This window comes from Diceros bicornis, chromosome 9 (assembly GCF_020826845.1).
Source record: "Diceros bicornis minor isolate mBicDic1 chromosome 9, mDicBic1.mat.cur, whole genome shotgun sequence".
NCBI lineage: Eukaryota > Metazoa > Chordata > Mammalia > Perissodactyla > Rhinocerotidae > Diceros > Diceros bicornis.
This window is the reverse complement of record NC_080748.1, coordinates 84,770,167-84,798,158: the sequence shown is the minus strand read 5'-3', so window position 1 is coordinate 84,798,158 and position 27,992 is coordinate 84,770,167. Positions and strand designations below refer to the sequence as shown.

The 27,992-nt window shown below is 54.9% G+C and overlaps 2 protein-coding genes across 4 annotated transcripts in view; one reads left to right on the top strand and one right to left on the bottom strand.

Moving 5' to 3' along the window:
- The window catches only part of RAB20 (RAB20, member RAS oncogene family), a 34,203-nt gene extending 31,577 nt beyond the window's left edge, over window positions 1–2,626 (top strand). The window contains exon 2 of the mRNA XM_058548479.1: window positions 1,374–2,626. Within this exon, the coding sequence (XP_058404462.1) occupies window positions 1,374–1,897 (524 nt within the window). The 3' untranslated portion in view covers window positions 1,898–2,626. The remainder of the gene's footprint in view (window positions 1–1,373) is intronic.
- Window positions 2,627–6,141: 3,515 nt separating this feature from the next.
- COL4A2 (collagen type IV alpha 2 chain) overlaps window positions 6,142–27,992 on the bottom strand; it is a 188,893-nt gene continuing 167,042 nt past the window's right edge. For all 3 annotated transcript variants that reach the window (XM_058548477.1, XM_058548476.1, XM_058548474.1), the window contains exons 33-48: window positions 26,999–27,121; window positions 26,512–26,693; window positions 24,172–24,235; window positions 23,671–23,745; window positions 20,989–21,096; window positions 20,139–20,246; window positions 19,072–19,143; window positions 18,324–18,449; window positions 13,790–13,906; window positions 13,056–13,217; window positions 12,846–12,944; window positions 12,320–12,466; window positions 12,052–12,168; window positions 10,519–10,710; window positions 9,051–9,337; window positions 6,142–7,235 (exon numbers count right to left, since the gene is read on the bottom strand). In XM_058548477.1, the coding sequence (XP_058404460.1) occupies window positions 6,978–7,235; window positions 9,051–9,337; window positions 10,519–10,710; window positions 12,052–12,168; window positions 12,320–12,466; window positions 12,846–12,944; window positions 13,056–13,217; window positions 13,790–13,906; window positions 18,324–18,449; window positions 19,072–19,143; window positions 20,139–20,246; window positions 20,989–21,096; window positions 23,671–23,745; window positions 24,172–24,235; window positions 26,512–26,693; window positions 26,999–27,121 (2,237 nt within the window). In that variant the 3' untranslated portion in view covers window positions 6,142–6,977. The remainder of the gene's footprint in view (window positions 7,236–9,050; window positions 9,338–10,518; window positions 10,711–12,051; window positions 12,169–12,319; window positions 12,467–12,845; window positions 12,945–13,055; window positions 13,218–13,789; window positions 13,907–18,323; window positions 18,450–19,071; window positions 19,144–20,138; window positions 20,247–20,988; window positions 21,097–23,670; window positions 23,746–24,171; window positions 24,236–26,511; window positions 26,694–26,998; window positions 27,122–27,992) is intronic.

Genomic DNA, 27,992 nt, shown 5'->3' with positions numbered 1-27,992 from the left:
GGGTGCCCCGCCTGCGCCCACACTGTCACCAAAGGACCTGTGGGAAGGAGGTGAGCCCAAGGGTGGTTTATGCACAGGGCCATGCTGAGTTCTCGCGGTGGTTTGTCGAAACTTTGAAGACACCCATTTCCTCTAAAAACGGAAAAAAGCAAAGAAAACCTCACTCCCCTGTGTGAGGTGTCGGTTTCCATGGCACCTCGCTCTGGAAGGCCACCCTGTGGGCATCCAGAGTGGGAGCAGCCCCTGGGCTGGGGTTCTGGGGACCGTCTCCAGGCGTCTGGGTCCTCCTGGGACCTTCTTTTGTGGGTGTGCTCTCCCTCCCCTGGGGCTTCCACCTGGGGCCTGTGGGGTCCTTTGCACCCCTCACTGGGCCGTGGGCAGGTACGGAAGGGAAGCAGAGGGGAGAGGAGGATGGGGGCCCCTAGGCTTCAGCGGGTGAGCCTGAGACGTGAGGTGTCCTGTCTGAGCTTGGCCAGCCGGCCGGCCGTGACAAGACAGGGACCAGGACGGGGGCCAGCCTTCCGGTGCTGGGATTTCCAAGTCTGCAAAGTTGTCTGCCACTGAGTGCAAGTGAAGGTGCCTTGTTTTCCGTAGTTTGTTCCAAAAGAGAGAGAGCCTCCTTAGTATGTGTGTGTGCATGTGCGTGCTTATGGGCGTGTATGTGTGCGCATGTGTGTGTGCGTGTGCATATGCGTGTGCGCGTGTGCATATGTGTGTGCGCATGTGTGCGTGTGTGTGTTCTCCACCGTCTTACCTCACTTCTCAGCTCCCCCCAGCAGTTTGGCCCCTCCTGGGCCCTTGGTGCCTCTGGGAGGCCCGAGTCAAGAGGACTGGCCTGGACGGGTGCCGGGGCCTCTGGGCAGCCTGGAGGTGGAGCAGGACGTTGGGCCCCGGGAGCCATGCGCCCATGTGAAAGGCAGGTTTGCTTGGTGCCACGTCAGAACGGCTGATGCTGAGATGTGGCACAGACTATGTCATCAAGAATTCAGACCCCTGGTGGTAGCATTTTATTTAAACTTCTTTTAAAATGCAATAGTCAGACGGTCCATACAACCTTTAATAAGAAGGGAAGTGGGGCCCGGGGTGTCTTCCTTGGTCTTGTAGGGTAACTAGGGTGCGCGTGACTAGGGTGTCTGGGAACTGCTTGCTGTGGGGACGGGCCTGCAGGCTCCTGGAGGAGAGGGTGTGGCACCTAATCCCGTGGGGCCTTGGCCGGTCACTTCTTTCTGCATGCCAGAGTCTCCATCCAGTCCAGCCACACCCATATTTGGGCTCGAGGTTGCATCGTCCCTCCCTGGGCTCCCGGGCCGTGTGGTCGGTGGGTGCATCCCAAGAGGAGAGATAACTACATCTTTCTTTCCCTCCCCTGCCAGGGCGCGAGCAGTTCCACGGCCTGGGCTCCATGTACTGCCGGGGGGCGGCCGCCGTCATCCTTACCTACGATGTGAACCACCCGCAGAGCCTGGTGGAGCTGGAGGACAGATTCCTGGGCCTGACGGACACGGCCAACACCGACTGCCTCTTCGCCATCGTGGGGAATAAGGTGGACCTGAGGGAGGAGGGGGCCGCGGAGAGCCAGGAGAAGGAAGGACACAGCCCCGGGACGGCCGGTGCGTCGCCCAAGGTGCCCAAGCATGTGCGGCTGGAGGACGCGATGGCCCTCTATAAAAAGATCCTGAGGTACAAGATGCTGGATGAGAAGGATGCGCCAGCTGCTGAGCAGATGTGCTTTGAGACCAGCGCCAAAACCGGGCACAATGTGGACCTGCTATTTGAAACCTTGTTTGAGATGGTGGTGCCCATGATCCTGCAGCAGAGAGCCCAGGGGCCAGTGCAGACCGTGGACATCAGCAGTTACAAGCCGCCCAGACAGACCAAAGCTGGGTGCTGTGCCTGACTCGCAGGGCCCCCGGCCCCCCGTTTACACGATTGGCAGGCGTGTGGCCAACAGACCTGCAGTCAGAAGGGGCACAGAAAGGCAAGGAGTTACTTTGTAACGACGCCCGGAGGAGGAGACCAGAGTGGAATGGACAGCTGGTTATGAAGAGAAACTCAACGTGCGCAGTCGCCTCCGTCTCCATCGCTGCGGTGGGAGGTGGGAGCAGATGGACCATCTACAGAACCCACTCTGCAGAGCCGGGACTCCTGGAGCCCCGTCCCCTCGCTGCTCCTCTCCTAATAGCCTGGCTCTGACGGGCACCCATTGCCTGGTGTGTGTGCACTTGTCTCGACACCTGCACGACCTTCATGTCTGTTGTTCTCAGACGTCCCTCTTCACTGTGATTTATCTTTGGTCCTTGTATCTTGAGTCCTCATAATGATTCTCGACATGTGAATTTAGACGAAATCAGGAATCACGGTTTTTATATTGGTTGCAATAGTGTGAGCTACACATATTATTAAAAAAGTTTTGAGAAAAACCTTGGTGTGGAGACTCTAGTGGTTTAGACTTAATTTGGGCTCCCAGTGGACTCCTTGCTGGGGGCGCTTGGGAGATGGCTGAGAGTGTAAGGTACTTCTCTCTGTCTTTAAAAGCTACAGTGAGTCCTTACAAATTCTGAAATATTCAGATTGGCCTATCTGCCTAGTTATCTTGATGGCATGACTTCCAATAATAAAAGCAAGACTAAAAGTTCTGTGTTTAGATCTCTTTGGGTTCCCTGGCAGTTACTGAATCAGAAGCCCCCTTTCTGTGGCTGGGGGGTGGGCTGCTTTATTGTTAGAAGATGCTGAGAGAGGGAAGCTGTGAGACAACAGCAGTTTTTGTTTTCTTAGAGGTTTAATTGAGAGCAAGTAGGCCAGACTTGGGGCTCTTTGTGGGAAAGGTGTCTCAGCAGCTCAGGCTGCTCTAACAATGTACAGACGGGCGGCTTCGACAGCAGACGGCTATTTCTCACAGTTACAGAGGCTGGAATTCTGAGATCAGGGCACCACTGATGTAGTCTCTGGTGAGGGCCCTCTTCCTGGCTTGCAGGTAGCCACCTTCTCACTGTGTCCTCGCATGGTGGAGACAGGGAGAGCTCTGGTCTCTCTTTTCTATAAGGGTGCTGATCCCATCATCAGGACCCCACCCTCTTGACCTCCCAAAGACCCCACCTCCAAATACTGTCACACTAGGGGTTAGAGCTTCAACGTGGATTTTGGGGGGACACAAACATTCAGTCCATGACAGAAAGCAAAGGGAGGCAGAAGGCCAGTGAGAAAACAATGTCTCGTGAGTAGTTTTTTTTTTGTGAGGAAGATCAGCCCTGAGCCAACATCCATGCCAATCCTCCCCTCCCTGCTGAGGAAGACCAGCCCTAAGCCAACATCCACTGCCAATCCTCCTCCTCTTTTTCCCGTTTTTCTCCCCAAAGCCCCAGTACCTAGCTGCACACCATAGTTGCACATCCTTCTAGATGCTGTATGTGGGATGCGGCCTCAGCACGGCCAGACAAGCAGTGCGCCTGTGTGCGCCCGGGATCCGAACCTGGGCCGCCAGTAGTGGAGCGCGCGCACCCAACCGCTAAGCCACGGGGTCGGCCCCTAGTGAGTAGTTTTTTTTTGGTGGGGGTGTTCAGTAATTTTGGTGGGTGCCATGATCTCTGTTCTGGGCCCCTGCAGGCTGCCTCCTCTGCCCTCTGTGGTGCACGCTCTCCAGTGAGTGAATGCATCTGGTCTGCAGGATAATGTGCTGGCATAGCCTCCTGTGTGTGATGGGGTACCTCAGTTAAGGCGTCCTGTTCCTGAAGCCCGTCTCGAGGCCTCACACTTCAATTTCACAACTGTAGCCCATTGAAAAATGAAAATGGATCAGTTTGATTACTTTTCATTGATTTGATTTAATTTGCCAGTGTATGGGCAGGAGTTGTATTTATTTTCAGGAAAGTGCGTCTTTGCTGGTGACACATCTAGGAAATACACCACCACCCAGAGAGACCCTGGAACTTGTCTTTGGAGGCTGTGGAGGGAAAAAGAGCCTTGTGAATTATTTCTATGGTTCATGCTTGAAGGCAGGGCTGGCTGAATGGATTCCCAAGGCCCTCTCCTCCCGAATAGTCTTCGAATCTCTTGCCCATCTGCCTTGAGCACCGCCCCCAGCTCGTGTCCCCGAATGGCCACAAGTTCTGGGGGGTTGCCCAGGGATGGCATTCTCCATCAACACCACTTAAACATTTTATGCTTTATTGTTGCCCTCAAAATAGACTTCAGTCTTGGCTCTGTCCCAAGTGCACTTTGGGTGCCAGCCTGCGCTCTCCATAGGGAGCCTGGTCCTTGGGTCCCAGCCTGCCCATGGTTTCTGGATGGACGTCACGTGGGCCCCGTTCTCGACCAGGGAACCAGGTCAGTTCTTCAGGTCAGTCAGGGCTGCTGGTGTCTCAGGAAGGTGAGCGGGGTCAGTCCTGCCCATTCCCCATCCAGGGGCTGGCCGGCCTGGGGAGGGCCACCATCATCTCCAGGACGCACAGCGTGTGTCTCTCCGGGGGCACTTCCTACCCTCTTCCTCGGCCACACTCAGTCGTTCATGCTCCTGTTGGGGGGGGGGGCCCATAAGCGGGAGCGAGCGCCTCCTGGTGGGAGGGAGGTGTGGGGACCCCCCACACAGAAGCCTCGTAATCCAGATGCAAGAATTTCTTTTCCAAGAACTCTGCAGGTAAAACTGAATTTTTCTAAGTGTACAATTAGGGATAAGTCAGCTCCAGGCAAGAGTGTGTCCCCCCACGGAGAAGCTGGACCCTGTCCTCGGATGATCAAACCGCCTCTGCGGCAATGGCTGGTGTTACGGCCAGTCTGTGCCATCACATGGCCCACGCCTTCTGAGCCTGCCTGCACCCCAGCTGCCCTTTGCTCTTGAGCTTGGGCCGTGGAAGGGAGGCAGGGCTTCCTGAGTCAGCCTGTGCTCTGCAAGGGCCCCAAGAGTGGGGAGGGCTCGGGCTACCTGGGTGTATGTGCCTCTAGGGAGGATGCGGGTCCTCCGTGCCCCGTCCTTCGTGGCTCAGCACCTAACCCTGAAGTGTGGACAACATAGAGGCCTCAAATTTAAACCAAGTCCAGCAGGAGTCTTCGGGATGGAGACAACGTCATGATTGCCCCTTGATGGTGGGGACTGGGGTCTGTAATCAACAGCTGCCTCCACAGGCTTTGCCGGGGGTGCTGCGCTGCGCATCTGTCAAGCCCCAGCCTCACAGCCTCTTGGGCCATCTTTTTGCTACAGCTGTTGCTATGGAAACCAGCTGTGTATAGGTGTAGCCTATGGTACCTTGCATCAGCTTTGCCTGGCTCTCTGCTGCCCCGACCTGGGATGCTGCAGCCCACACCCCTGCCCACCCAGCCATGGCATACCCAGAAGTGAGAGGGAGCCAACACTCGTGGGCAACCCTTGACCATTGGGGACAAGAGCTGGAGGCTGCAAACGTCCTTTCCTGTGCCCTGGAGGGACAATCTCAGGCTCCTTCTGTGTCCTTCCTCAGTGGGTTCCCCCAGGACAGAGCCCTCAACTGCCCATGGTGGTAACCCCCTTAGGAAGGTGCCCTCCTTCCTGGGTTCAATCTGCTCTGGCCCCACTCCATCCCCTGGAATCACGTCCCCAAATAACCCTCCTGTGCAGAGTCCTTGTCTCTTGAGCATCTGGGGGAATACAAGACAAGACAGTTGCTGATCTGTTTCAAATAACATTATCTGGTGGAATACTTATTTCGTTATGTGGAAATTGTTCTTAGAAAAAGTTTAATAGGAGATTGAATTTTAAAGGGTAAAAATAAATTCTGTGAGTGGGTTCCCAAAGGTCAGCCAGGCTCCAGAGAAATCGAAGCCAGAAACTCGTCTTGGAGACTATTTCTTGGAAATACTATGATTTGATTTGGATGCTATGTCGGAACAAATTGGATGGCTTTGCAAGGCCGTTTGTGAAGTACTCATCCTCCCAATTCCTATGAGTGATGGTCGGGATGTTTTCTGTAAACCTTAAGGATTATAAGCACAAACACAGCTCCCTGAGAAATGAATGACAATACCACAGACTTGGGTTCAAGGCTGCTGACTCAGAAAATCAGCGGCTGGTGCCTAGCCATGCACATTGCTAGCCCCAGGCCAGAGGCAGCGCCCCGGACTATGGCAAATTTTGTGCTCGACAGACTCGAGAAAGTTCAGGCAGTCAACAACTTGGGTATAAAAACGTTCCAAACCAACTTTTATTCCGTGGTGGTTACAGAGGACAGAGTGGGCGCGGGAGCGCACGCACCACAGAGAGCGGGCTGAGTCTCCAGACAACCTGCGGGTGGGGACACACCCCCAACTCCCCTCCGCCATCAAGGGGCCTGGTGGATGACAGGCTCAGAAGGTCTCTGCCGCCACAGGAGTTCTGCCAAACCCAGTGGTCTGTGAGGACCCGGAGGAGGAATGGCGGCCAGTGAGCGACCATCAGAGTTGTAGTAGGAAAGGCCAGGCCGGCCTTCCTGAGGGGACTGGGATGGGTCACATCCACGGTCTCCGGAGGAAACAGTGCTGCCATCAAGGCTTAGAGGGCAGAGCCGGGCCGCCCCGGGAGACCCTCCCGTGGGGAGAGCGGAGGGAGTTCAGGAGCCCTTGCGCTGCCAGGCTTCACGTCTATACCACCCCACTAAGTGAGTTAACTAAGGGTCGTCTGTGGCGTCTGGAAGCGCAGTGACTACATGGGTGCGTGGTAAGAAGGTAGCTACGCCTAGCGCATTATAGTCTAGTACGGCTGCCAGGTGCTGGGTTGGTAACGGGTTTCCGTTTTGGAGGGGTGTCAGTGTCACAGGCGGGCCGCACTCTGTGGGGGCAGGGTGGCGGGTGCCTGGGGAGACAAGGGCTATGTGGTGTAAGTGCTGGTGCTGAATTCCTTTGGTTACCTTTTCTTGCTTTTTAAAGAAAAAAATGAAATTGATTTTTGGATGGTCATCTGAGGTAATAAGTTAAGAGTAAGCACCAAGGCGGCTCCGCTGCCCGTGGACCGAGGAGAGGCGGGCCGGGCGGCCTCACAGGTTCTTCATGCACACCTGGCAGCGGCTGATGTGCGTCCGGATGAGCCCCGCCTTGAGGGTGTCGGAGGAGGGCGAGCCCTGGAAGCTCTCCTCGGGGATGGTGGTGAGCCAGAAGCTGTACTTGTTGGCGTAGTAGTGGCAGGTCCCTCGGCCCCCATTGCACTCGATGAAGGGTGTGGCTCGGAAGTCCTCCAGACAGCTGCCCGGCGACACCAGCGACTGGCCGCCACCCTCGTCGCCCGCGGCCGTGTGCTGAGGGGAGAGAGGGCAGGGCTGTAAGTGGCTCCCCGGGGACAGACGGGCAGGTTGTCATTGATGGCTTTGTCCCCCAGCTGAACAACAAGCAGTTAACATCCATCCGGGTCAACAGAGACCCCCTGCGACATCCCCTCTAACACTGGGGCTGCCAGGCCGGGGTCAGGAGGAAGCACCGAGCTGGAGGCCTCAGAGCTGGGACCAGCTGGGCCGGGGAAGGGCTCTGAGTTTGGTCCACACACACGTGCACACACAGGCACACACCCATGCACACTCACACAAGTGCACACACTGGGCTCATCTTGTCACCTCGTCTTTGGGGGAGTCAGGTTCTGGGCTGGCTGGGCTGGGAGGGTTTACTGAAGCAGGGGTGGTGTGCTGATCCAGTGACCCTGACTGGGGGTAACTGCTCAGGGGGCAGGAGCGTCTCTGACATTTGGGTCCAGGACATCTCTCCCTTCGTGACAGAGAGGCTCGGCTCTTACTGTCCAATGTCACGATGGGAGTGAAAAAGTAGGAGCGACCAGAGCTCGTCCCTCCTGACACTGAGGCACCTCAAGGTCACGGGAGACCACAAGAGGGGTGCTCTGTCCATCCCCAAAAGTCACCTCACAGGATCAGCTTCTGGGAAAGTAGGAAGTGTGCCAGTCCCTGCATAAAATTTGTATCCCGTTGCTTCAAATGACTGTAGCTTTAAAAATATTAAAATATCAATCCTTGTTTAACATCTCCTTCCTTTCCTAGAATCTAGGGGTTTTCTTTCTGTTGTTTTGACAAAATAAGCAAACATTATCTAATTTATGTGTTATGTTGTTAATATAATTTATGAAATATTTAACATGTTGGGCATCCAGTCAATATAGCTGGAGTTATGACAGTCATAATAAATATAAGTTCAATAAATATGAATGCAAGCTCTGTACCCACGGGGCTTTCTTTCTCCCCACAGTGGGGAGTAAGCAGGAAAACAGTAAGGGACCCCACTGTGGCGTAGTCTCTTCCCTTGATTTTAAGCTAAGCCTAAGCTGCCCCAAACCGAGAGTTCCCTATTTTATACCCAAAAGTGATCTGTCACTGGTTTTCCAGGATTTTCCTAATCAGTATGTATCTGTTTTAAGATTTTATTTATTTATTTTTCCCCCCAAAGCCCCAGTAGACAGTTGTATGTCATAGCTGCACATCCTTCTAGTTGCTGTATGTGGGACACGGCCTCAGCATGGCCGGAGAAGCGGTGCGTCGGTGCACGCCCGGGATCCGAACCCAGGCCGCCAGCAGCGGAGTGCGCGCACTTAACCCCTAAGCCACGGGGCCGGCCCAGTATGTATCTGTTTTAAACCAACCAGTTAATAGATATTTTCTGAGAGCATTCTAGGTTCCAGATAGATTCTACATAAGCTGCTTAGGAATTGAGATAAAATTCTTCCCTATGTTTAACCTTCTGATAAACCAGAAGACCTTTACCTGTGGTGTTCTGCTTAGTAGGAAGGACAACAAGCCAAATTCACCCTAATTACAGCCCGTACAACGGCTGGGTGGCAAATTAATGGGTCCCCTCTAGGTGGGGGCAGCCCCATGCCTGGGCACATGGCTCTTGTTAGCAAAGTGCAGGCAAAAGTGCAGGCTGTACTCTGGCTCTCACTCATCCTCTGGGCCAGGTGCCCTTGTGCTGTGCACAACCTGAACGACTACCCTGTCTGATTATTCTTAAAGGCAGCTGCCCTTGCTGCTTCCTAGCCAGGGTGTGGCTGGGGAGAGGAGCCAGACTCCCAGCCGGTTCCACACTCTGAGAGCGAGCAGGCAGGCACCACTCACCATGAGGAAGGAATACCCGATCCACAGACTCCGCCATCCCGCCGGACAGTGGGGGATGGAGACGTCCTGGCTGTGGACGGCGATGGCGACGGCCGGGGCCTCACACACAGAGCAGCGGCTGATGTAGGGCCTGATGTCCTCCTCGGCCACGGGCATCATGGGCAGCGGGGCAGTGGTGGAGAGCCAGTAGGACTTGTCGTTCCGGCTGGCGTAGTAGCAGACGTCGCCGGGGTTGCAGTACAGGAAGGGCATGGTGCTGAAGCGGGCCAGGCAGGAGCCTGCCAGCCCTGCGGGGGGGGGGGGGGGTGGGCACAGCTGAGCGCGGCCGGGAAGAGGCTCCTGCAGGCCCGGGAGGCCCACGTCAGGGACCGGTAGGGCTCAGCCGGGCAGGGGCCGGGGGTGAGGGGGGGACCGGGACCGAGCTTGGGCTTTCCACTTCCGTTTTTTGGGAGCAGACTAGACTGGCATTTTAGCCCTGCTCTTCTAGATGTTCCCACACGCCTCTGGACTGGGAGGGGCCAGCGGGGGAGGCGTCTTTGTGGAAGAGGACTCTGGGTGCGGCCCATGTTGGGGGTCTTAGAAGGCCAGCTCCAAGAAGCTGGGATGGCCGCCAAGAGGAGGGCCCGGCTCAGCACAGCTCACGGGCCCTCCCAGAAGGAACTCCTGGGCAACCAGACGGCTTTCTCTTTGGGCCTGGGTGAACCCTAACTGAGCAGGGCTCCCTTTCACATCCATCGCTTATAAGCTCCAAGCCGAACAGGAGCGCCCCTCCAGAAGCCTGTCAGGCGCTGCGGCCCCTTGGCCCTGTTCCCAGCTCTCTTTCGGGCCCTTACCCGAGTTTGCTTTGCCCCACTTTTTTAAAACTTCTTATGGAAGTGCACCATATAGACAGGAATGTGCACAAACCATCAGGGCTCGGCCTGGCGATTTCCACAAGTGGCTCCCCTTGAGGTAACCACTGTCCCGGCCACAGACACGCAGCCCAAGGCCCCCCGGGCCCCGCTCTCAGTGCCTGCTGCTGCATTTCCTGTGTGCGCTTAACGCGTTTTAATTCCTGTTGGCCATCAGGCTTACTTGAATAAACACCAGCACACGTATGCACATGCCCATTTTCCTGGGCGTTCTAGGTGACTCCCAGTCCCTCAGGGCCCAGCCTGACTGTCTACAGAGCTTGGGGTGAAAAGCAAGAAGGAAGTGAAGCAGTTGGTGGCTCCAGGCGGAGCGGGGCCGCACGTGAGCCCGGGGTAGGCACTGCTGGGTTAAGAGGCAGGTCTCCGCGGGCCTGACCTGAGGTTTAGGGCATCACAGGCCCTTTGAATCTTTTCTGAAACCGCAGGGGTGTGGATGGGCCCAGTGCCTTCAATCAGGAGAGGCTCATCCGTCTTGGAGGACTCATGAACCTCGCCGTGGCCGCCGGTCCTGACCACCTCCAGCGGAGCCGGCCCCAGGCTCGGCGGGCGGTACCTACCCAGGTCCTGGTTGTGGGCTTTCTCCTGGCCCTCAAAGTACAGCAAGCTGTACCCACTCCACAGCTTCTTCATGCCCACGGGGCACATGGGCTCCTGCTCCGTCTGACTGTGCTTCACCAGCAGGTAGCCGATGCTCACGCTGCGGCCGGGCATGCCAGGCAGGCCCGGGCTCCCCGGGCGGCCTGGTGCCCCTAGGGTCCGGGGGGGTTGCGGGGGGGGGGGGGAGAGAGAGAGAGAGACGGCGGCCACCCTTCAGCTCCGTGCGGACCTCAGCCCACATCGCGTGGCTGACATGGCACGGGGACATTTACAGCGGCCACTTTGCTTTCCCCCAAGGCTGGTGTCTCAGTGGCTCTGCCCTGGGTAGCCCAGGAGCCTCTTGGGAAGGCCCTGACCTACGTTCCATGCTCAGTACTGACACTGAGTGATGGAACTGAACGTGGGCATGGACCCAGTTGGCCCCACAAGCCTGCCCCTCAGGATGCGCCGATGCTGAGCAAGAACTAGAGTACCTCAGAGCTGAGGGTCCCCGTAAGTATCTCAGCCCAGCCCCCACCCAATGAACAAGCCTCCTCAACCCCACGTGGCAGGCCCCCCTTTGCTGGATGATTCCAGTAGAGGTGGCTAATTGTACGTTTGAGCCATTCCCGTAACGTCCACTCGGGGGGCTTGATTCTGCCCCTCGGAGCACATACAACGTCTCATCTGCCTCTACCAGGACAGCCCTTCAGATACTGGAAATCAGCTGTCCTGGGTGAGCCTGCCTCCCCCGACCCCTCCCCGCTGGGGACGTCTTCACATCTCATCACTTTCTCCTCTCGTCACTTCCTCCACCCTTCGCTGTCTTGGTCTCCCAGGCTGGATGGTCCCCCCCGTCCATGCATGTCTTCAGATGTGCATCCCCCACGTTACATAATCTCCTGGCCGTGGGTCAGTCCATCGGCGGACTGCTACTTCCTGTGATCTGGACTGCGTTCAACTTTCAGCACAGCCCTCCGACGGCTGGCTCAAACTGTGCGCAAGCGGACTACAACAAATCTCGAGGAATTTTTGCACACATTGTATCATTTCTGGCTACCCCATCCTGCACGTGCACTAATAACTTTAAGAAATCAACAATACAAGACTTTACAACAGCTCCTGTCCATGTCCTTGGTTTCTTTCTGCTCACTGCCTCAGGCCTTCAAGATTGTTACCAATCCTGTCTCCTGGAGTACGTCGACTGCTTCCTCTCTGAGGCTCCTGCAGGCATCTCAGAGGAAGGAAGCAAGCCAGCCTGTTCTGGGGACTCTGCGCCAGGTGTTCTGCCAGGCGCAGGTACTGTGGAGTGGGGGCAGGAGTTATGGAGCGCCCAGGGACCGAGGCTGCAGTGAGGGCCCTAGGAGCCACGCTGGGTGGCGGAGCGGAAGGGGTGGCAGCCTCTCACGTCTGCTTGTCCGTCACTCGTTTCCCCCTCCCTGCACACCACGGTCCATGTGTCAGACCCACAGTGGGACCTGGAAGAGCCTCCCTGCCCTTGGGCCAGCACTCACCTTCCTGGCCAATGGGTCCCTGGTGCCCCATGGGTCCCTGGTCTCCTCGGAATCCGGGCACAGCAGAAACACCACCTCTTCCCTGGGGCCCCGCCTTCCCTGGAGCCCCGCGGAAACCTGCAGCCACCGAAAACAGGTGTGAGCGCCATGGAGAGAGAGACGACGCTCAGCGTCACCGGTGTTGTACACACTTTTCAGCAAGAAAACACACGTGGAAACCAGGCAAAAGGGGAAAGGAGCCCTCCCTGGCCCCACAGCAGGGCTCTACCTGGTTCTCCTGGGGGGCCCTGGGGCCCCATCTCTCCCTGTGCCCCCGGGGGGCCTCTCCTTCCCTGTGGACCCACTGGCCCCCGCTGGATGGCAATCTTCTGGGGGATTCCGGCAATCCCTGGGGAGCCCACGGAACCGGGGGCACCTGGAAGGGAAAAGAAAGGCCGGTTGACACACGAGAACCACTTCACTTCCTTCTCTGATCTCTTCCATTTTTTTACCCATTGAAACCAGTCTTGGACCTTCCTGGAAGAATCTCACTCTAGAGACGAGACGGATAATCACCCGTCTGAGAGGTTGCTCTGTGCCTGCCCTTCAACACCTACTGTCACACAAGTCCCTGTGGGAGTGCAGGCAGGCCCCTCTTGGTTTCCTCTTTGTGCTTTAGGGTTTGGACCCACAGCAAAGAGTGACCCTAGAGGGGTCTAGGCCCAGGCCCGGAGCGGGGGGAATAGTCCTGGAGGCCTCTCTGGAGGCAGCCGACCTGGGACGGCGGCTCTGCAGGAGCGTGGACCGCCACTTACCCGGGAGCCCTCGGTCTCCTTTGGGTCCCTTGGGGCCTCGGTCGCCCACACTCCCGGTGGCTCCTGTGTTTCCCATGAATCCTTGCTCACCTCTGGGCCCTGTGAGACAAGCGGGACACTGAGGACACGCGTGTCCGGGTGGGGGCTCCAGTCATCTCTGACCGGTGCTGCCAGCCTCCCGGGAAGAGGAGCCTTCCAGGGGCACGTTACCTTTTTCTCCTGGGAGACCGAACACGCCAGGCCGGCCCTGGGGTCCCGGGTCCCCACCCCATCCTTTGGTCCCTGGGTTTCCTGGAGATCCTGGGTTCCCCTCCTCTCCTTTGCTTCCAGGAACAGCAGCAGGGCCAGGTGGCCCCGGGGGCCCTCGATAACCTATCGACATTAGTCAAAGAATGGGGGTTGAAATGGGAGGAAGGCCTGGTCACCGCCATGTGGCCTGGGACCCGCTGCAGGAGGCACCCAGGAGGCCAGACGCAAAGTCATCCGTGTAGGGGACGGTCTTTGGCAAGTCTGTAACACTGGGTGACTTTTTTTTATTGTGGTAAAATATACATAACACAAAACTTAGCATCTTAACCATTTTTATACAGTTCAGTGGCATTAAGTACACTCACACTGTTGTGCAAACATCACCACCATCCATCTCAGATCTTTTTCATCTTCCTAAACTGGAACTCTGTCCCCATTAAACACTAGCTCCCCCTCCCCCTCGCCCAGCCCCTGGTGACCCCATTCTCCTTTCTGTCTCTGTGACTGTGACGGCTCTAGGGACCTCACATCAGTGGAATCATACAGCATTTGCCCTTTCGTGCGTGGCTTATTTCACTCCACATAACATCCTCAAGGGGGGAACAAAGTCTGTCCATCCCTAAAGGAATCAGGTCCCCGCCAGCTCCCGCCCCCAGAGATTCCAACGCCCAGAAAGAAGTGTGAGTCCCGCTTACCTTCCAGGCCAAATATCCCCGGCGCCCCTTTGTCACCAGGTGACCCAGAGATGTTGGAGGGGGGGGTGACGCCAGGAAAGCCCTGAAGTCCTGGACTCCCCACCGGGCCTCGCTCCCCTTGGGAGGGAAACAGAAGCCATTTTTAGTACCAGCATCCAACGTTTTCACCTTTGTCTCCCCTCCATGCCATCACCTGTCCAGGAGTAGGGCCACCAAGCAGAGGCAGCGACGGAAGGGCCCCGAGGCCAGGGGACACGGCACGCTGCAGGCTCTTGGGACGGGTCGGGGGGCAGGGGCTATGCGGGCCCCACTCCCACCAGCCCCCTCCTGCTGCCTAGAGGGTCCCCAGAACCTGCCTCTGCTGGAATCTTGTCCTCCTGAGCATGCTTCTTGCTCGGGGGGCTGCCTGACTATGCTCAGCCGCAGGCTTGGCCAAGGGTCACTCACAATCGCGATTTTGCTGCTTGTGGATGAGGCCTAGGCCCCGCCCTGAGCGCCTCACCTGAGAGGTTAGCTCTCTTGGCCCGGCTAGCACTTGTGAGAGGACGGAAGTTTCCAGTAGTGGCAAGTGAGGCTGATGGACTACAGGGATGTTTTAATCCCCTTTGTGGCTGTCCTTCAGTATCTTGGATCCCAGCTCTGGACAGAGTCCACCCTCATTACTCACAGATTTTGTATTTGCCATGTCGCCTACAGACTAAGATTTACTGTGACCGCAAATCAATACTCTGGGCATTCCTGGACAAGCATGGAGAGGCAGAATAGTTGAGTCCCAGCCGAGGTCCAACCAAGCGAAACCCCACCTTCCCGGTTCAGCCCAGAGGGTAAATAAGGGTCCTTTTCGTTTCTGCTTAGTGCCATGTTTCGGCATTTTTGTGCTTTTTGTTGGTGACTTCACTGTAAATTGGACCCCCAGCATCATGCTGAAGTGCTGTCTGTGCTCCTTAGCTCGGGAAGGCTGTGCCGTGCCCCATGGAGAAGACATGTGTGTTAGATGAGCTTCCTTCAGGCCTGAGTTACAGCACCGATGGCCATGAGCTCAATGTTAATGAATCCCCAGTATATATCAAATAAGGTGTCTTTCAACAGAAACACACATAAAGCTAGTTATGTATTGATCTGTTGACGATAATGTGACCAGGGCTCGCAGGAACCTCACCTGTATTTCTACTAGGAGCAGAGGCTGCGATTGCTAGGTCAGTGTTTGCAGCGACTTTACAGAGCATCACCACTGCAGGTGACAAGAATGGACTGCCCTGAGTCAGAGGCTGGAGCCCCGCGGCACTCATCGAGGACTGGCCCTGGAGGGCGGTCCCACAAGAGGAAATCGTTGGGAATTCTACTGCTCCCTGAGCTTCAGCCAACACGCCATTTGTGAGTGCCCGAATGTGCCAAGGCAGCGGTGAGCTGAACAGCCAGTGGGGAAGGCGGTTAGTTCTCTCTCATCACCATCTGAGTATTTATTTTCCCTTAAGGCCTGGGGACTAAGAGATTAGTACAAGAACACTGTGAAAAATCAGAATGCCCAAGTATCCAGGGGCCATTGTCTCTAGTCTAGAAAGAACAGTGAACTGGGCCAACACAGTACAAAAATGTGAGACCAGAAAAGGTAACTAACAGGGGACTCTTGTGTGCCCCATGCGGCTTCATCACTAATCGACATTCATCAGCAACACGAGAGACTTCCACGACGGGAGGTCTGACACCCATCACGGGGACAGGACCCCGTTTATGTGACTTCTGAGTGGGACGGAGAAACATTTAGGAGGGTGTCGCCTAGTCTCACTAATTACAGGCAATAAGCAAGTGGATTTACTACACCTGTGGGGACTGACCAGCCACCATCTGTAGTTTGATATAAAATGACACCAGTGGAGCTGCTACTAACTACTGTCACAAAGTAACAAATAGATGGGGAGGGTCAGTGAGGAACGGCAAAAACTCGGGAGTTAGAAGACGCAGATTGGCCAGATTCCCACGAAAACACACTGAACTTCCCTGCCGGGAGCAGTCGTCTGTGAACGAGAACACGGAGCAAGCAGGAGTCAGTTTGCTGGAATTGGGACACAAACAACTCTGTGTTCTCGGTGCCCCGTGGATCTTCCTAAGACTGAAAAAAGAACCCCTGACTAACGAGGGTCGGCGACAGGCCGTTTTGCACAGCTCAGAGGTAAACCACAACCTGAAGCCCCAACGTGAGCTGCAGAGAGAAATGAGGCTGCAAATTCGAGCTTCTGGCCTGAGATGAAACTCGTTTGAGGGACGACAATGGACTGGGATTATTTCCCCACTCTCAGAGCAGTGTGCCAGTCCTGACCGAGCCGCCTGTGAATGTCACTACGGAAAGTCACCTATCCCTCATCCTGGCCAGACGCTGAGGCCCGGGGGGCAGCATGAAGGATCTGCTCTGGCCTCCAGGGCTGCTCAGAAGCCACCAGGTCACTGGGTGATTGTGACTTTCATGCAGGACGAGGGCCTTGTAGAGGACAATGGCTTTAAAAAAGGGACACTGTGCCTCAGGATTGTTGAGAGCCTGAGACACACTCTCGGCCCCCTTGATGGCGCGCAGGGAGCTGCACGGTCGGTTCAAGAGGAGTTTTAAGAAACTGATGCTGCACAGACGAATGAGCAATGGGACCGCTGGGGGTGAGCTAGGGATGTTCTGGAGCACACACACCTTTTCCAACTGAAGTCGAAGAGAGTTGCCCTACAGCTTCACAGGGTTCCTCCAGAACAAACATTTACCCGGCATGTACTCTGTGCCAGGCACTCGGCCAAGGTACAGATCGGGGAATAAGAGGTAATTTCTGCCTTTGTGGAAACTGTAATTAGCCCTCGCTGTCAGTGTCAGAGCCTGAACGGCACGCTTGTGATGCGTAACAGCCACAGTAACAGCTGATGCCGTGTAGGTGCTGTCCGCGGGCTGGGACTGCGTGCACCACGTGACACTGATGCCTCACGTCCCTCTGTCCCTCCTGGGCGAGGTCTCATCTCCGTCTCCCATGGAGTCTTTCTCATCACTGTGTTCCCTGATCCCTCTCAGAGGGCAGACAGGTGAACAGACAAGCATGACCAAAAAAATATTTTGAGGCCTGTTAGAGAAGCCAGCATTGATTGCTCGGCTCCTGTGTGCAAGAGCTTTACCTATATTATCTCACTGAATCCTCCCAGGACCCACATGGTGCGTTTCTACCCTCATTTTACAGACAAAGTCATGTCAAGATCACACTGCTCGTGAGGCATAACAAGAACACATACAGGCATTTGACTTTAAAGTCGTGGGTGTGGCCAGCTCCACTGAGGACTCTTGGGGGGCTTGTGCCAGTAGACTGACCCTAGATCCTCGCCCCTAAGTGGGCTTATGACAGTAAACTGACCCTAGATCCTCACCTCTGACTGGGTCTGTGACAGTAGAACGACCCTAGAGCCTCACACCTGACTGGGGCCTGTGCTGGTGGACTGACCCTAGATCCTCACCCCTGAGTGGGACTGTGACAGTAGACTGACCCTAGATCCTCACCCCTGAGTGGGGCTGTGTGAGTACCTTGCAGCCTCCCAGGACTCACACTAAGGCCCCAGTTGGCAGCCCCCCTCCTCATGCTCCTGCCTTCAGACCAACGCCGTGGAGCTTGGATATCGGGGAATTCTGGAGTTTCTAGCTATGTGAAAGGGGAGACGGGAGGTGACAGACCCTGAGGAATTAGATGATGTGGTCTGAGAGGCCTGAGACACCTGCTGCCCCCCACAGGGGACCGGTCGCTGGCCTCAGGTTCTGGCTTCTCCTCTGTGGGGTCTTTGGTTCCGGCTTCAGAGGGAACTCTGACCTGAGCACTTGCACTCAGGCCCTGGTGCTTGGAAGCCTAGTGTGTGGCGGGGCCCGGTCCCCCTGTGCTGCTCGGCACCAGTGCCTGCACCACAGACAGTCCCCAGCTCAAGGCTGCCGTGCGGACAAAATGCTGGCTGAGCCGGGGAGGTGCCCACGGATGGTCAAAAAATGAACACTGGGGCTGGAGGCTCATGATCAAGGCACGCTCCACTCCGGATACTGGTTACATTTTATGTGGGAACCTTTCCCACCTCAGTGCTGGCTCCAGCATGGTTTGGCTGGTGGATGGGTGGGTGGGGAGGTGGGAGGTGGGTTTCTTTCTCAGCGGCAGAGACCACCTCTCCCTGGTTAGCTGCCCCCACGTTCCAAGCCGTCAGGCGGGCTTAGCTCAGAGGCTGTGACACGTGAATTTGTCCACTTATCCAACACTCAGAGTGCTTGTATGGGTGAGGTGCCCTGGGGGTCACCGAGGGGACGGAATGTGATCCTTGGGCCCAGGTGCCTTATCCTCACTATAAGCTGGGGGTCAATAACTAACTTTGGTGGAATAAGACACATTTTATAATAAAAGCGATGGAAGACTAGCCAAGAGGTTCTGCAACAAGGAACTCTCCAGCTTGTCATCTCTCAGACCCACACTCCCTCCCGCCGCCCCACCTTTTGGGTGCTGGATATGCAGATGGAATTACTGTAACTGTCTGGCCTTACCTGGGGCTCCTTGCTGCCCCTTCTGTCCCGGGGCTCCGGCAGGGCCTGGAAGGGTATTGGCCTCTCCTGGGTCACCCCTGTCCCCAGCAGGACCTGGGAAACCTGGGTCTCCGCGGACGTCCGCACCTGTGGCAGGGTTAGCAAGCAGCGACGTCAGCATCTTCAGCCATGGCAAGTTAACTCGTACGCGAAACCACAGTAGCGCTCTTCAGTGAGACTCAAACACAGAAACCGGAAGACAGCCACGGAGATTTCAGCTGGCTACGAGGCCTCAGTGTCCCAGAATCTGAGACTCAGAAGGACCCTAGAGATGGTAGTTGAACCCCTTCGCTGCACAGATGAGAAAATGAGACTCCTCTGAAGGCTGTGGGGCTGGGAGCCTGCCTGAGGCTGCTCTTCATGCCAAGCCTTTATCAGGTTTAAAGAGAGACACTGTTTCAAACCTTCCCGCTCCCATAGCAGGTGATCAGGGCAATTGATGGCGGGACAGAGTGATTAACTGGACCATTTAAACTGGAATTGAAATGTTAAATGGAGCATGAGTGTGTGAATTCACATATAATTACACACACACAAACTTACCTGTGGAGAGATAAATATTTGGTTACATAAAACATCTCTAAAGAGAATATTTTAATAGCAATAGGACTATGGGTGATTTTTTTCCTTTTGTTTAAATATATTTTTAAAAACTTTTCTCCACTGAATATGAATAACTTTTATAATTTGAAAAGAAGACAGACGGTACCTGGGGATCCCGGGAAGCCCTTGGTGCCTGGCAGGCCGTGCAATCCACTGATGCCTCGGATGCCCGGAAAACCTGTGGGGTTTCACTCGTGGTTATTTCGTGCGTGGGGCAGCAAAGAGACAAACCCTTAAACTTCAGGGTTCAAATTCAAATATGTCAAATTCAGACATATTTTGGTTTGCTATGATACAGTCACCGACCGATGTATTCAGAAGCCCAGCAAACAGGAAGCAGTCCAGCATTTACTCTGACGTGTCAATTAATCACGTCCACGTCACCCAGGAGAACTGCTTAACTTAGAGACTGTTCTCACAGAATCTTTCACAGACTCGGTAGAGCCAGAGGGGAGCCGGTGTGCTCGCTTCTCTTCTTGACGAGTGAGTCACCAAGTATATTTGCTTTGTAAAAACTGTGCTCGGAACCGAGAGCCTGGCATTAGTTCCACTCCCTCTGGATTCTGGGGATAAACGTTTCTACAGTGGGACTCAGGAAACGGGCAGCGATGCTTCCCACGATGTGCGCAGTGAGTGTGGCAAAGGGCGTGTCTCAGGGCCCCGAGTGTGGGTCTCCCTCAGTTCGGAGAAGAGAGCAGCTGAGGGCCTGTTCCTGACCAGGGGCCTGTCAGGGTGGCAGAGGGCCTGTCCCCTGAGCAGGAGCCTATCCAGGCCAGGGCACAGAACCCCCCAAATTCCCCCAAGGGCTCCGCCAGACCTGGCTGAGTGGGAAGCCAGGAAAGGCCGAGGCGGAACAATAGGGATCCTGGCGTCCGTCCCTCCAGCTCGCCTCTGCACTGCCCTGTGCTGACCGAGGAGTGGCCCTAAGGCCTCCCGGGCAGGTGTGCATTCATCTTTCCAGGAAGTGGAAACTTCTTTGTGGGTTGGCATGTCTGTCTTTTCCACTGGGCTCGGACAACTGCAGACCCTGTCTTGGTGTGTAACACGCACACCCGGCCTGTTATCTCACACAGTCTTAGGGAAAATAGCCCGGAGAGAGGCCAGCCTGGCTGACGGCACCCTCCTCAACCAGCAGACCCCACTCTGAAGAACCCAAGGGAGGGATGGTCTTACCTGGTAAGCCTGGAGTCCCCGGCCAGCCAGAATCGCCTTTGTCGCCGGGCCTTCCGACCTGTCCTGGCTCTCCCTGAGGCCCCTGCAGCCCGGTCAGTCCTGGAAAGCCTGGGGGGCAAACGCATCCTTAAGTCAGACACAGGCACCTGAGGCCTCCCTGCCTCCAGCTCACGTCCCATCCCGCAGGGAGCAGGGGCTTTGTGAGAAAGGACCAGCTTCCCTTTGAGTGGGAACACACGCGGCCTTGGACCCCCACATTCAAGTTCAATGGGGTTAGCCTAGCCCGGCCAAAGAGAACAGCCTGTGCTTTCTTATTCCCGCCCCATCATCTAAACGGAAGTCTGGAGAGCCCATGAGAGGACCAGCCTCCCAGAGCTCCCAGGGCCTGGGCAAGAACAAAGGGAAAACAAAGCAAGGGCAGCAACAACAAAAAAGCGGAAGCCAGTTCCCCCGTGGCTCTCTGCCGTTAACTTGGGGCCCCCAAACGATTCTCTGCATATTCAGTGCAGGAAAGGGGTCCTGTGACAGGAACTCAGTCTGTGTTTAGGGAGAGATGGAGACGCTTCCGTCAGGGCGGCTCCCTGTCCCTGTGGGTCCCCTAGGTGGGTCAGCTGTTTCTTTCTGTGTGGTTGGCCCTAAGGCAGAGCCAGGTGGACCAGCAACAATGAAGAGCCAGCTTCACAGGGAGGGGTGTGACGTGACAAGGACACGGGCCAACTGGCTGCTTCTGTCTGGGGTCTTGCAGATTTTGAGGCTCGGCCCCGCTCAGCCCCACAGGCTGCTGCCCCATCCAGCCATGCCCCGGGGAGGGCGGCACTGGAGGAAGAGCGTGTGATGCAAGAGATTTTACCTGTCTGCCCTTTCAGTCCGGGGGGGCCTTGGACGCCCACTGCGCCTGTTATGCCGGGGAAGCCAACTTCGCCCTCTGTTCCCTTCTCTCCAAAGAATCCCTTTAGACCTGTAACCACAGATTTGCTGCTTGGAACAAACCACAGAAACTGCATCACTGAGGCTTAATGCTCGTAGGGTTCAAGGGGACGCCTCTTAAAGGACACTGCCACACCACACTGGTGCTTCTCTTGTGAATGGGGATGGGCATCCAAACACGTTCCTTCCTCGACTAATTTTTTACCTAGTTACCTAATTTTACCTGAGCCTGTGGTCAGCAGCCTCATGCTGGCACCCAATGGTCCCCATGTCCTGGCATTCATGCCCTCATGCAGTCCCCTCCCACACTGCACCGGGCTGAACTGTGTGACCACCAGGACACTGCAGAAATGGTGGGGTGTCACTTCAAGCCTAGGCCATAAAATTCATCATTGCTTTCACTTTGTCCCCTCTCTGGGATCGCTCGCTCTGGAGGAAGCCAGCTGCCACATGATGAGGACGTTCAAGCAGCCCTGAGATATGCCCACATGGAGGAGGAACTGAGGCCTCCCACCCACGGGCATGTGGGGGGCGCCATCTTGGAAGTGGATCCTCCAGCCCCACTCCAGCCTTCAGACAACGTGGCCCTGCTGACATCACGACTGGAATCTCATGAGAGACCTGAGTCAGAACCACCCTGATCCCAAATTCCTGGCCCACAGAAACCGTATGAGGTAACACCTGCTTGAGGCTGTTCTAAACCACTGCATTTTGGGATTATTTGCTAAGTAGCAATAGATCACTAATCGGGGTCCTTATTAGAGTGGTTTTGAACGTGTCATGGGCCACAGAAATCTGGGGAACTAGTTACACCTGTAGATGTTTGAGCCTCTCCCAGAGCTGGCTTAGTAGATCTGGGATGAGGCCTGGAACCTGCATTTTAAACAAGCATCTCAGGTGATTCTGAGGTGGTCATCGGGCAGACTTTGAGAAATGCTAAGTCTGTTAGTGACAACAGTCTATGTGAAAATGTTTTTGGTGTTTTCTGGTATGCTGGAAGGTTTTGAAAACTTCAGACCAACCTGAATTCCACATAATCACTGTTGTCCAGTGTCTCCTTAAATTTCTGAGACTACTGCTTACAAAAAAATACTGTTAATGTTTTTGTGCTCATAAAGAAAAATTATCTAAAAGGTTCTGCTTATTTTTTGATTCTTTTATTGTTTTAAAAATCTGCTCTGAACCCCTATTTACCCAGTGCGTCTTCTTTCATGAACCACTGCCATCACCTCCACCCAAACTGAGCGAGTCCAGCATAGCTTGCCGTCTCATCCTCCGAGAGACCAGGCCTGGGCCCTGGCTCCCTAGTGCCCCTCACGTCTGGGAGCTGATCTGACTCAGGGCTCCTCAGCCCACCGCTCTGCTGCATGGGCAAGGCTCTGTGGCTGACCCCACTTAGGCACACCTCACTTGTCTTAGGGAGAATGGAACACCTCCAAGAGTGGTTGACACAACTGTCATTGCCCCCTTGCCCCCGGGACCACAGTTCTGAGATACAGTCTCCTGGCCATGGACACGGGGGAGGCTCTACTTCCTGGGCCCACAGTCTAACTACAACCTAAACGTTCAAAGGTAACAACCATAATTCCTGGAGGGGCGTAGCTTCTCCTCCCCTACACATTTCAGTGGAACAAAAGGGGCATTGTTAGTGACACATGTGGCAAGATGGTCTCACATTTCTGCTTTTACAAACCAAACTGCCAAAGTAATTATTTAGGATGGGAGATTCAGCCAGCCAAGAGGCAGAAGGCTCAGCAGCCCAGGCTTCCCCTGTGACCAGGAGGAAAGCCATCAGGAGACCAAATTATAGATCCACATGTGCCCAGAGAGGCCGGTAGGTGACGTTGCCTGCTCCAGAGGGACAATTCTGCTCCCACGCTAGATGGAAAGCTCCTTTCCATTCTGGAGCTTTTTCTAGGTAAAGAACCAGCTCAGCATCCTCCCTGTTGGCTGATCACATGGACAGACCCTTCCCTCCCACCAGGACCATCCCTGGGAGGACCTGGGGCTCCAGGCAGCTTAAGCCATGTGGGTTCCCTAAGATAAAGTCCCCAGGAAGGAGGCATCTATGCAAGTCCCTTGGGGCATCACTACAGGCAGGAATTTTGACCTTGAACTTCAGTGATGCTCAGAGGACATGAGTAAGCTGCTGTGCCCCATGGGGCACCCTGAGGTGTACGGGGCTGGGGGCTGCTCCTTGTTGCCTACTCAAGAGATGGGCCTGACTCCACTGCCCTTTCTTCTAGACCCTTCTCTGCAAGAAGTTCTAGTCATTGTCATTTGCCTCACACCCTATAAGGTGTCCCTATAGGCCAGACACTGCTTCTTTTCCAGGAGCCATATTTTATGGGCCATAGCTTCTCCCATCTTCTCTCTCAGGAAGAGGCAGAGGGGGGTTTCCTGACTTTGTCTTCACATTTAACTTAATTAAAAATTCCAGAGTCTTCCTTGCACGTTGGGCTTGAAGACCTCAAACCATTTCCTATAACATGATGCATAGTGCTTACCAAATAGTGACACACTTGGCAAGCCAGGTCCTGAGTGATCACACAGACAAGGGTCAGGGCTGTTGCTGAGATGAAGAGATGGAAAATGACTTACGTACCTGGTATTCCAGTGAGGCCCCGTTCCCCCTTCAGGCCCGGGCTTCCTGGTAAATCTATGGTGTCTCCAATATCACCTGTTACGTGCAAAAAAGATGGCTGACACCAGGTCTTCCTATTGGGAGGTGGTGAGCTTTGCAGCTTCTGTTGTGCTACATTCTTTTTGTTTTGGTGAGGAAGATTAGCCCCGAGCTAACATCTGTTGCCAATTCTCCTCTTTTTGCTGAAGAAGATTGGCCCCGGGCTAACATCCGTGCCCATCTTCCTCTACTTTATATGTGGGATGCCTGCCACAGTGTGGCTTGATGAGCAGTGCATAGGTCCCCGCCCGGGATCCGAACCTGTGAACCTACACCACCAGGCCGACCCCTGTTGTGCTGCATTCTTAATAAGATAATTTGCTTCCAAATAACTAATAGCGTCTGTAGGTCTGGGATCACCACACCTGCCCAGAATGCTCTGGACGGTGGACGCCCTCTTTTCACCATCCGAGCAACACTCACCGAAATCACCTGTGCGGCCAACCTCGCCGTAAAGGCCTGCTCTCCCCGGAGCTCCCTTGTCACCCTAGGGCAAAGTCACACACGAAACCACCTTAGAAGGCTGTTCAGGAAATTAGTTGTCATTGGGAAGGGAGAGCATATCCAACTATTCGGTTTGCTGAAAACAACACTCAAGGTATGCGATCCTGTCATTTTGTAGAAAACCTCTAAAGCTTTTCAGGTCAACACAGTAGGTGGTTTCCTTACCCGTTCTTATTGAACAGTAACACGGTAAAAATGAAACAAGCCTGCAGCTCTGTTGAAATTAATAACATCGGTGATGCAGATCACAGTCATGACGGTGGTGATGGTAATCACGGCTGACTGCATCCTACCCTCTGCCAGGCTTTACACGGGGAATGTGTGGGTCCCATCTCAGGAGCTTCACTGAAGCCTCACGACAACCCTATGAGGTAGGTGCCATTATTTCCCATTTGATAGATGAGGAAATTGAGGCACAGAGATGCTAAGTAATTTTGTCAAGGTCACTCAGCTAGTAAGTGGCAGAATTGGGAGATCAACTTGGGCTGCCAGATTCCAGAACTTGCTCTCTATATTATACAACAGTTCCATGGTGTGTACTTCCATCTGTGGAGAGAGTGAGACTTCTCCATAACAGTGTTGGTAGCTGATAATGAGACTGGGATGAGGTCTGGGTCGCTCTGTGACTCCACAGAAACCATGGTTCTCTTGTCTGAAGTGGGTTCCTCCTCAGAGGGAGGGTGGGCGTTCTGGTCTACCTCCATCCTTCTGGTCCCCACTTGAGCAGCAACCTGGGACTTCAGAACTGCAGCACCAATGCTATTACCCTTTTCTAGCATGGCTTAACTTCAGTCTCTACATTGTTAATGTAGCTCCATTTTGTGGGAGGAGTTGGGGGAGGTGGCTGCACTCTTGTTTGGATAATAATCTATTTTTATTTCTTAAAGTTTGCTTCATTAAGGCATAACTTAAGATGAGTGCACTGCACTCATCTTAAACACGCAATAAATTTTTACTCATGTGCCACCCAGATAAAGACACAGAACATTTTCAGCACTCTAGAAAGTTCCTTTGTGCCCTTTCCTAGTCAATAATCCTGCCCAAGGAAGCCACTCTTTCGACACACCTCTATCAAATAGTCTTGTTCGTTCTCTAACTTGACAAAAATGGAATCCTATCATATGTACTTTCTATTTCTGGTTTATTTCATTCAACACAAACTCTGTGAGATTCAGTCATGTTATTGCATTTATCAATAATCCTCTTTTTACTGCTGTGTACCAGCCCACTGTCTGAATGTACCATGTTTACTTACTCTTTCTCCTGTTGACAGGCATTTGAGCTCTTTCCCAGTTTTTGGCTATTATGAATAAACTGCCGGGAACACACATTGTCATATGTGTCTTTTTTAAGTGACCTGACTAGCTGCAGATAAGACTGAGTATAAGGTCCCGCCAGCTACAGATTTTGGGAGTGATGGAAGGAAGACACCTGAAGAATTCTGAGAACATCGTGTACACCGGGGTGGGCTAGACAGAAGGCCAAGCTAGGGCCTGTCGCTAGAGGTTTACCACAGAGTGGCCAGACCTTCTGATCTGCCCCAAACATGCTGATCCCACTGTGAATGCCAGAAATGAGTCAGCTGTGTGCTGAGGACTGTGAGGATATAATACCTTTAAACAAAAGGGGATAAAAAGAGAATTCCATGAAATACAACCTGTGGAGAGCCGCTCTGTGTCATGTTACACACACTGTCTCCACTGCACTCGATAAACCTGCAAGGTGGCCGTTATCCGAGCTTTACAGGCAAGGACACAGGTGTGGAGAGGCGGGCGCCCTGCCTGAGGTCAGGGCACACACTGTGACCACGACAACACAGAGCTCGGCACACAGCAAGGGCTCAAGAGACCTGCGCTGAGTGAAGAAGTGAGTGAACGGCAGCCCGGGATGTTGTCTGCGGTATGATTTGGTAAGGGGCTCTCTTGTCCCTTATGTCCTGATGTCACATATGTGCTCGTTATCTCGGGAAATTCAAGTTTAGTTCTCTTAAGTCCCCCACGGAAAAATGCAGACCCCATGGTTGGTCCCACACAAGTCCCCCAGAAAAGGCCGGGACCGTGGGCGGCACTCAAATCCCCATTGGAGCTGGTGCGAGCCCAGTGGCTCCTTACACTGCCTGGGGATCTGGACAGCCTGAGGCTCCCACTCTGAACCTGGGCCTGGCCACGCGCACCCCGTAAATGCTGGACCACAGCGCTCTGGTCACGAGCAGAGGGAGAGCAGGTGACAGAAGACGTGGGGTACGAGGTGCTCACTTACCCTACTTCCCGTGAACCCTGGAAACCCTATGATCCCGGGGGGGCCAGGCACCCCAGGGAATCCCGGCAGACCGGGCACTCCGGGCACGCCGACGTCTCCTTTGACTCCTTTGATGTGGCCGGGCCTCCCGGGCAGCCCAGGGATGCCCGACAGCCCAGGGATCCCCGGCATTCCTGGAAGACCTGCAGGAAGACAGCGGGGGTGAGGCCCTGGGGAGGGCCAGCACCTGTCCCCCGCCAAGCTGTCAACTCCGCAGTCCCCAGGGCTGCAAATCTCAAAACAGGAACCGAGGTTACTCAGGCCTCAACGAACAACCCGCGAGCCACGTCAGGGCGTGAGGGGAGCTGAACACAACGCAGGCTGGCAGGGCGCAGGGGAGCCTCTGGGCAGAAGCCGCTGTTCCTCCAGGCTGAGAGGCAGGGGCGGAGGGAGTGCGGCCCCAGACCAGACGGCTCGGGGGTCCGGCCCAGCTTCGGCGACACCTCACCTTTTAGGCCCAGGTATCCTTTCAGTCCCATGGGTCCTTCATCTCCTTTCTCTCCTTTGATGTCTTTCATTTCTGGCAGGATGATGGGAGGTGGTCCTGGGGGGCCAGGGTCCCCTCGGCTGCCTGCAAGGCAATCACAATGCTGTCTTTCCCTTGGCCTCTGGACCAGGTGAAGAACACAGGTAGGGGAGGCCTCTCAGCTGCTGCTGTCCCTCCAGGCCCGAGCGCCGAGAGGCCCTGAGTGGGGCGCGTGTCTATCCTGACCTGGAAGCCTGTGAGCTGGGATGGGGCTCTCTGAGAGAGACCCGGGCCATGGAAAACGCCTGTCTTCTCCTCCACCCACTTCTCTCTATGCGAGTGGAGTGTGGGCACAGAGCAGGCGGATGGAAGACCTGCTCCCCGCACAGTGCTGCCAGGACAACCCAGGGATGCGTGTGACGGGGTGACAAAGAACGTGACACTGTGTTATTTATTTGCACTCTGACGAGACAGCGATCAAACTTGATCACAAGCAGGAAGGCTCAGTGAGGAAGGACGCTGGCTTAGCCCTCTTCCTGCAGGCACCAGCAGAGCCTCAGAATTCACCAAGGGTCAGCCAGAGCTGGGGAGGTCACAGCAAGAAGCTGGTGGGATACTGCAAGGGAGCCTCTAAGGAGACGGTGGGCTTGGAGCTCAGGCAGCTGGCGGCTGGTCAGGGGATTGTGGCATAGAGTTCAGGCTGAGAATGTTCTGGAATCTATGTTCATTGGATGAGAGGGCGGCTGGTAAGTGAGATTTGGCTGAATAAAAAAAATTTAGTTTCATTCACTGAACATCTACTGAGTAGTCAGTGCTGGGCTAGACACTGACGGAACAAAACCATAACTGTTTCTGCCTTTGGAGAGCTCGCCGTCCAGGGAGGGTCGGGCACTCCACGGTTAATGTCACTCCAAGCAGGCTGCAGGAGAAGGGCGAGTGGAGCCGACGGAAAACGGTGTGGAATCCAAGGGTGATT